This window comes from Macrotis lagotis, chromosome 4 (genome assembly GCF_037893015.1).
Source record: "Macrotis lagotis isolate mMagLag1 chromosome 4, bilby.v1.9.chrom.fasta, whole genome shotgun sequence".
NCBI lineage: Eukaryota > Metazoa > Chordata > Mammalia > Peramelemorphia > Peramelidae > Macrotis > Macrotis lagotis.
Genome location: NC_133661.1, coordinates 115,495,198 through 115,504,243, shown reverse-complemented (window position 1 = coordinate 115,504,243; position 9,046 = coordinate 115,495,198). Strand labels below are relative to the sequence as shown.

General features: G+C 39.1%; 1 protein-coding gene across 6 annotated transcripts in view; it reads right to left on the bottom strand.

Moving 5' to 3' along the window:
* Positions 1 to 586: 586 nt before the first annotated feature.
* LOC141521395 (zinc finger and SCAN domain-containing protein 29-like) overlaps positions 587 to 9,046 on the bottom strand; it is a 12,914-nt gene continuing 4,454 nt past the window's right edge. For 5 of the 6 annotated variants that reach the window (XM_074233919.1, XM_074233918.1, XM_074233923.1 and 2 more), the window contains 6 exons: positions 8,070 to 8,146; positions 5,777 to 5,903; positions 4,825 to 5,592; positions 3,977 to 4,429; positions 3,191 to 3,301; positions 587 to 2,794 (listed from right to left, as the gene is read on the bottom strand). In XM_074233919.1, coding sequence (XP_074090020.1) covers positions 1,773 to 2,794; positions 3,191 to 3,301; positions 3,977 to 4,429; positions 4,825 to 5,592; positions 5,777 to 5,903; positions 8,070 to 8,146 — 2,558 coding nt within the window. In that variant the 3' untranslated portion in view covers positions 587 to 1,772. The remainder of the gene's footprint in view (positions 2,795 to 3,190; positions 3,302 to 3,976; positions 4,430 to 4,824; positions 5,593 to 5,776; positions 5,904 to 8,069; positions 8,147 to 9,046) is intronic. The other variant, XM_074233920.1, reaches the window with a different exon arrangement.

Genomic DNA, 9,046 nt, shown 5'->3' with positions numbered 1-9,046 from the left:
GTTAATGGCTTCTATAGAATTTCTTAGACTACATAGATTATGACTCCTATCCTAGAAAAGTTGAAAAACATATACACATTTTTTGGGATCTCCAGATACCCCCCCCCCCAAATTTCTCATATCCCAGGTGGAGGGTTATCTCCCAAAGCAAACATATAAAATTACACAAGGCAAAAAAAAAAAAAGCATTTGTCCAAGTGTTCACAGACAGTGTATTCTCTTAGATTAGTGAAATGAAGAATAATATACTGGGGAAAGAATGGCAGAGAATATACTGATATCATTTATTGTTCAGTTGTGTCTGATTCTTTGTGACCCCATTTGGAATTTTCATGGTAAAGATACTAGAGTAGTTTTCCTTTTCCTTTCCCAACTCATTTTATAGGTGAAGTTAAGTGACTTTCTCAGGGTCAAAGAGCTAGTAGGTGTCTAAGGCTGCATTTGAACTCAAATCTTCCTGACTCCAGACCTGATCTCTATTCACTGTACCACCTAACTACGGTACTATACTGATAGGTATGGACAGAAGTTTGATGGAAATCATTAATGTTTTATGACTGACTGAAGCTACAATGAAAAACAGAAATGAAACAAGAAAAAATAGAATTGTTTTATTAAGAGAAAGGGAAATTATTGTTGATTCTGAAGCCTTACAAAGGCTGGGTATGGAAACAACTTTACTTTTCGGAATTTTTCATCTTTCTGGAAGTGACACCTGATCTCACACATTAAGCCTGATTCCATTCATCTTGATGTTTGGTGGGACTAGCAATGAGGCACAGATAGAAATCATGGGATTTGACTGGGGCGGGGGGGAAGTATCCAGCATATTTATAGTCCAGGAGACTCAGAGGCCTGTCTTAAAAGTAAGCCAATTTTTAAAGACACTGTTACCACATCTCAAAAAATCATCCACTTTGTCTCTCCTACATAACCCAATTACATTATCTTATACACATCAGCAGGTTTCAAACCAAAGACTAATTCTTCCAAACTGTGGAAGCATAGCTTAATTTGGAACAATGATTTTTGTATTCCTTCCACCCCTACTTATGGTGCATAGTGTAGAGCTTTCTATATAGTAGGCACTTACTATGATGGCTATTGACTTTAATTAAATATAGTACCATTACTCATAGCCATACCTAATTAAATAAAGAAAAATCAAACTGGCAGGTGGTGTTCATAATAGTTTAGAGAATAATAATCTTTGGCACTGATCTTTGCTTCCATCCTTCCCTGGAAGATATTCTTAAGAGATGTGATCTTTTTACTTTCACCTTCTCAAATGATGCTGGGTAATGATCACTGCACACCCACTGTGGATCTGGCAGCTAGGTTATATGACTGTCTTTGTCACTACTCTGATGGTGATAATGCCACTTCTCTCTCCAGGCAGGGAGGGTGTTCAAGGACAGGACTGTTCTCTTCCTATTTCTGAAATTGGAAGCTAAGGCATAGTCACACAGGAGCCATACAGTGAGAAGGTGACTAAGTAAGAAAAGAACTCTGGTCTCTAATGGCTTTGGAAACATGGCTTTTGTTTCAACATCATTTAAAAGAGAAGCTTGAAGAATGTTTTCTAAGACAAGAGCCCATTTTAATAAAAAAAAAAACAACAAACCTATTTCTGTTGGGTCAGTGAACCTCAACTACTTTTAGTCTTTTTCAGGTGCAGTACAGAATTAAATACAATAGAAAGTTTTCTTTTGGGGTTGACTGGTATTTAAAACTTGAATCTTTACTGATACTTCCCCAATGTCTGGTGCCAATTAACGCTTCTCTCCTATATGAGTTCTCCGATGTGCACTAAAGTGTGAGCTGTTATTAAACCTTCTGCCACATTCACTACATTCATAGGGTTTTTCTCCTGTATGTATTCTCTGGTGTATAATAAGACTTGAACTCTGATTGAAGCTTTTCCCACACTCACCACACTTATAGGGTCTCTCTCCTGTATGAATTCGTCTATGTGTAATGAGATTTGAACGATCACTGAAACTTTTTCCACATTCAAGACATTCATAAGGTTTTTCTCCTGTATGTATTCTCTGATGACTGGTGAGGGTAGAACTCTTACTAAATCGTTTCCCACATTCAGGACATTGGTAGGGTTTTTCACCTGTGTGTGTCCGCCAGTGAGCATTGAAATGTGAACTATTAGTGAAGCTTTTTCCACATTCACTGCACTTATGAGGTTTTTCTCCTGTATGAATTCTCTGATGCATAATGAGGCTTGAGCTCTGATTGAAGCTTTTCCAGCACTCACCACATTTATAGGGTTTCTCTCCTGTATGGATTCTTTGATGTGCTGTGAGGTTAGAGTGATCGCTGAAGCCTTTTCCACATTCAGGACATTTGTAAGGCTTCTCTCCTGTGTGAATTCTCTGGTGGCAAATAAGATGTGAACTTCGACCAAAGGTCTTGCCACACTCATCACAATTATATGATTTTTTCTCCCCAATGTGAGCTAATCGATGTACAGCAAGATGTGAGCTCTGACAGAAGTTTTTTCCACATTCAGAACATGTGTATGAGTTTTCTCCTATATAAGTTCCTTGAAGACCTATAAAATTGCCTAAATTTCTTTCCCGAGGAGATGGTGAGCTTTGTGCCTCCCCTGGGAGCATTTCCCATTGACTTTCAGTTCTGTATTCACTTTCCCAGGCTTTCCTCCAATTAAGATAATGGGAAACATTTCCTTTGGAGCTTCCCAGTAATGTTGCATGTAGTTCTAATTCCTCAGAAATTTCCTGGCTTGGATTACTCTTGTTCTCACTGCTCTTTTCCAAATCTGAAAAATGAGTAGAAAATAGATATTACTGATCTTTCAAATGGAGGGAATAAAAACTGTTTGTGGATGAAGCATGTAACATTTAAAATATTGGCACATGTCCAATGAGTGCTCAGTAAGTTCTCAAAGATAAGTAGAAGATTACAAATTTAGTCGGTTCTATTTACAACCATTGTGCTAGTTACAAGCCTCAAGAACAGTGAGTAGGTCATCTTGGGCACTCATTTCTCCTGTAGTATTATTCTTTTTTGGTGCCACTTTGGCACTGAGGAGGTAAAGAAAATGCAGCTGTTGCCTATCTACAAAATAAATGTCCTCTGTGAATTCCCCTGCTCCCAACATGTCCTAACTCTCTTCTGGTCACAACCACAGGTTCGATTGTTTCTTTGTTCTTACCTGAATGGGAAGTTCTCTGAATTTCCTTGGAATCAGGAAGACTGACATTCCACAGATCTTCCTCCCTCACAGCCTTGGAATTTGACTCTGGCTTGAGAATGGGAAGTTCTGCTTAAGAAAATACAAACAAGTCCCATGAAATTTCTTTAGAACTTTTTCTGAAGTTTACTTCCATAAAAAGTATTAAAAAGGCATTAAGAAAAAAACCTAGGAAATTAGGAAAGTTTGGTGTATAGTTAGAAAGTTTATAGACTCTATGATTAAAGATGACGTAAAAATTTGTATTCTGAAGGCAATAGGCATATGGGCAAGTTTAAGATTTAGGAGATGCAGGAAAATTATATATTAGGGCAACAAAATACCTATAGCAATGCTTTCAGGTACTTTAGAAACAAATAACCGCAAACTTTCTACTTTAGCTCAATAAAGTGACCCTCTTTAACCAATTTCCTATCACTTCTGTAGTTTTCATTTCTATCAATAGCAATTAATATGACATGTTCTTGAGCTAAGAAAAGCATATCTTCTTTGTTCCCTGTATCAGACTGCTCACAGCCCTAGCACCAAGGATAGCGCCTGAGTCAATAGAGAGATATGCATGTGGAGCATTTTGTTATTGGGAGATCAACAATTTATAATCAGGACATGTGATAAGCAAATGGTGTTTTTGACACAGATCAATAGCAGAATCAGTACTACAACTGACATTTCCTAATACCTAGATTGTGACTCTCTGCATTAAGACCACTATCATGAATATAAGGTCCCATAGAAAGAGTTGCTTACCACTGGGATTCTGAAATACATCCTGTGACTTCTTGAGCTCCTTTGGTGAAGCCTCCACTTCCATATGATTGCCATCTTCTGCTACTGTCTCCTGGTTCTCCTGGTCAATGCTTTCCTCGGATTCAGCTTTTCCCTTTAGGAGACCCCCTGCCATCTCTAGGACATCAAAGGGAGTAATGGTGGTCCATGGACTCATTAGGGCATCCATCTCCTCATAGAAAGGGCAGGTTTCTGGGGTGTGGCCACTTCTTGCTTTACGGTAGTGTGTCTGAAGGTTTTTAAATCTGTAACGACATTGCTCCAAAGTCCGGAGGAAGCCACATTCACGAAGTCGCTCAGCCACAATCCTGTACACTTGACGGTTCCGATGACGGGTCCGGAGTTTTTCATAAATACGTGGCTCACCAAGAATCCCCAGAAAAATCTTGGTTTCTTCATAACCCCAGTGTACTCCTAGAGAAAAGTTTAGACCTATCAAATTAAGGCTGTTGACCATGTGGGCAGTAGAAGTTTTTAATCCTTCTCCTACCACCATTCCTTTCTAATCTTTTTTTAGCAGTGACTTCCTAAAAAACAATTGGATTGGAGTTGTTTTCTAAGATTAGGTTTTGGTAGTCTCTCTAAAACATGAATTTGTTTACTTAAATTATTCTGATGTAATGGATATTCTGACTAGTCCCATGAAGGAGGACTTTTGTGCAAGCACATAGCCTTGGCCCACATGCCTTCTTATTATACTGCCCTGATTCTATGACATTTCTGAAATATGAGGTTAGGACAAGAATCCAATACTAAATTTCATGAAAACCCAGGAATTCCCAGCTTTGTTCTTGACATAGTGTTCTTACCTGTGGCACTTCGAAACAGGGTTGGGGTACTGGGGCTTTCAGATGGTTCGTCATGACACAATTCATCACCATCAGAATCCTCTGTTAAAGCCCCTGAATGTAATTCTTCCAGAGATGCTGCTGGATGGCCCAGGTTCAGTTCCTTGGATCCACCCTCTAACACAACCCCTGTCATTGTTATCGCCTCATGTTCCCAACTATCCCTTTCAAGTTCTTCAATTTCAACATCATGGTCCCCCTGCCCAAGGAGATTCCCTTCCATCTCCGGTGCAGTGATAACAACATGAGGACTCAAAAGAGCATCCATCTCTTCATAGAATGGACAGGTTCCTGGAGTGTGGGTGCTTCTTGCTTTGCGATAATTTGTCTGAAGGTTTTTAAATCTATATCGACATTGTTCCAGAGTACGGAGGAAGCCTCGCTCACGTAGTCGCTCAGATACAATCCTGTATACTTGACGGTTCCGGTGACAAGTTCGGAGTTTTTCATAAATCCAAGACTCACCAAGAATCCCTAGGAAAATTTTGGTTTCCTCATAGCCCCAGTGTACACCTGCCACCTTCTCATCTTCCAAGCCCTGATGCTCCAGATCTTCCCAGTGTTTGACTTTTTTCATTACTGATGCTTGACCAAATTTTGCTTGTTCTCCACCACAAATTTGAGAATCTCTTGAATTTTCCATTTCCTTAGAACTTTCAAGATCTGAGTTCTCCAGTTTCTTCTCTTGCTGTAAGTGAGAGATAATACTGGGTCTGGGGATTGGAAATCCTGTTCATAAGGAAACAAACAGAGAACTTACTGGGTTTTAAAAAAAAGAAATTTACTGAATTTTAAAAATTCCTCTGTGCTAAGAGGGAAGGGAATGGATATCTCTGTCATTTGTGAGTTCTAAGGGGAGTGGTCCTACTGAAGCACAATAACTTAAGAGTTTAACAGGGAAGAGTTTTCTTACTCTGTGAGACACCATGCTCACAATTCTCCCGAGTTTGATCTTGGCATAGGTCCTGTGGAACTAGGTCCGACTGCTCCTCTGCCTCCTCAGAGAAGTACATGGCCACATCTCCAAAAGTCATCAGTTGCTGAAATGAAAAAAATTGTCCCACTCTGAAATGACTGACTCCAGAAAAATGCAATTGCCTTGTTTGAAAGCAAAGAAATTTATATTCATTTCTGAGTGTGGGAAGTCTATTGGGTAAAAGAAACACAAAAGAAATGACACATCTAGTTATTTAAAACAATTATGCAAATTTGCAGAAGCCCAGCAGTCAGTATGAAAAAAATAAGAATTTTCATAAAATGTATGAACATGTTCCTTAGCCCGATTCATTCTCTCTTTTTTTGAAAGATTTTATTTATTTTGAATTTTACAATTTTACCCCCAATCTTGCTTTCTTCCCCACACCCCCCACAGAAGGTAGTCTGTTAGTCTTTTCATTGTTTCCATGGTATGCATTGATCTAAATTGAATGTGATGAGAGAGAAATCATATCCTTAAGGAAGAAACATAAAGTATGAGATATAGCAGAATTATATAACAAGATAACTTTTTTTAAAATTAAAGGTAATAATGTTCTTTGTTCTTTGTTCAAACTCCACAATTCTTTCTCAGGATACAGATGGCATTCTCCATTGCAGATACCCCAAAATTGTGCCTGATTGTTGTCCTGTTAATAAGAGCAAGTCCATCAAGGTTGATCATCAACCCCATGTTGCTGTTAGGGTGGTACATTGTTCTGATTCTGCTCATCTCGCTCAACATCAGTTCATGCAAATCCTTCCAGGCTTCCCTAAATTCCCATACCTTCTGGTTTCTAATAGAACAATGGTTCCATCACATACATATACCACAGTTTATTAAGCCATTCCCCAACTGATGGACATCCCCTCAATTTCCAATTCTTTGCCACCACAAACAGAATGAATATTTTTGTACAAGTGATGTTTTTACCCTTTTTCGTAATCTCTTCAAGGTATAGATCTAGTAGTGGTATTGCTGGATCAAAGGGTATACACATTTTTGTTGCCTTTTGGGCATAATTCAAAACTGCTCTCCAGAAAGGTTGGATGAGTTCACAGCTCCACCAATAATGTAATAGTGTCCCAGATTTCCCACAACCCTTCCAACAATGATCATTATCCTTTCTGGTCATATTGGCCAGTCTGAGAGGTGTGAGGTGGTACCTCAGAGATGCTTTAATTTGCGTTTCTCTAATAATTGGTGATTTAGAGCAATTTTTCATATGACTATAGATCGTTTTTGATTTCCTCATCTGTAAATTGCCTTTGCATATCCTTTGACCATTTGTCAATTGGGGAATGGCTTGTCTTTTTAAAAAAATTTTGACTCAGTTCTCTGTATATTTTAGAAATGAGTCCTCTGTCAGAAGTTCTAGTTGTAAAACTTGTTTCCCAATTTACTACATTTCTTTTGATCTTGTTACAGTGGTTTTGTCTGTGCAAAAGCTTTTTAATTTTACATTAAATTACTAGTTTACATTGAATTACTAGTTTATTTTTAATGGTGTTCTCCATCTCTTCCTTGGTTATAAACAGCTTCACTTTCCATAGATCTGACCGGTAAACCACTCCTTGATCTCCTAGTTTGTTTATAATATTGTTTCCTTTGTTTAGATCCTGTATCCATTTTGATCTTATCTTGGTATAGGTTGTGAGGTGTTGGTTTAATCCAAGTTTCTTCCATACTAACTTCCAATTTTCCCAAGTTTTTATTGAAGAGAGAGTTTTTATCCCGACAGCTGAACTCTTTGGGTTTGTCAAACAGAAGATTAGTATAATCAATTCTTTTTTTTTTAGGTTTTTGCAAGGCAAATGGGGTTAAGTGGCTTGCCCAAGGCCACACAGCTAGGTAATTATTAAGTGTCTGAGACCAGATTTGAACCCAGGTACTCCTGACTCTAAGGCCAGTGCTTTATCCACTATGCCACCTAGCCACCCCTGTATAATCAATTCCTGCTATTGTATCTTTCCTTTTCCTTCCTTCCTTCCTTCCTCCCTCCCTCCCTTCCTATGTCTATGTAAGAAGGTTCACAACACATTTTGAAGGTTAATGAACTTTTGAAACCTATTTTTCCCAGGACAGTCAAGTTTGACTACTAGATATAATCACTGAGTTTGGGTGAGGCTGAAGGGAGTGGAGAGAAGGAAACTAGAGCAATATTCCTCATGGGTTAAACAGTTCTAGTGGAGGCAATGGCATAGGAGACAAAGAGCAAATAGTAGCTTACCTGGGACTGGCTAGCAATCTCTTGATTACTACCACTTGCTTCCATGGAAAGATCAAGCACCTGAGAAGTAGGTAGAGCTAAAGGAAAAAAGAATCATTAGATTGTAACTGTTTCCAACCCATTTTATGTGGCAATATTTCTAAATGAGTTTAAATAGGAGATAAGCTATTTCTGTTATTGCCTCTTTGTGTCAAAGGAATTTGCTGAAAAAGAGAAATGAGAAATACCTAAGGGATGCAACAAGATTTTGTCCTTTCATTTCTAACCGTTTTCCCCCATCTCTGTGACACTCCTGTCACTTGAATAGTTCTATAACACATAACTGAGAATTATTGAATTCAGGGGTCTAAGCTTTCTTGTGGGAACATAGGCTATTCTAACAGCCCCTCCACCTGGACAGTCTCAGGAACTGGCATGCTGCCCTGAGAGATAAGGTGCACTGGAATCCTTGGGAGCTGGTCATTCTGCCCCACAGCCCAAGGGCACAGGACACAGCTGTGTTTTACCACCTCCCCCCCAAGGTACCCCCTTATCCTGTAATGCAAGATGCTGCACATACACTACTTGTACACCCCCATTCCCTCATTTCCTTTTGTTCTACCCCAGAAGATCTAACAGTATATATGTGGAAGCTAAGCAGTAATAAACTTGAGTTGGAGGCATAAGGCAGTGGTGGCTTGACTCATTCTTAGCTCCCCTCTGGGAGGGAGGTTGTCCCTGTGGGCCCCAAGTTGAAGCAAGCCAAAACACTTTCTGTGACTCTGCCCTCATCTACTAGGACTTAGCCTTTTCCCCCTTCCCTTTTCCCTTCCAACTCCCACTCCCCCCTCCCAATCTAGAATCTACCTAATGATTTCACAAGATTAAAGAATAGCTCTTCCTCTTTAACTACCTATAGAGACTACTCGAAGGCTACAAATTCAGTTTCTAAAGATTCAGTTTTAAAGGTACTAGTTTTGTACAAAATCCTTTCCAAA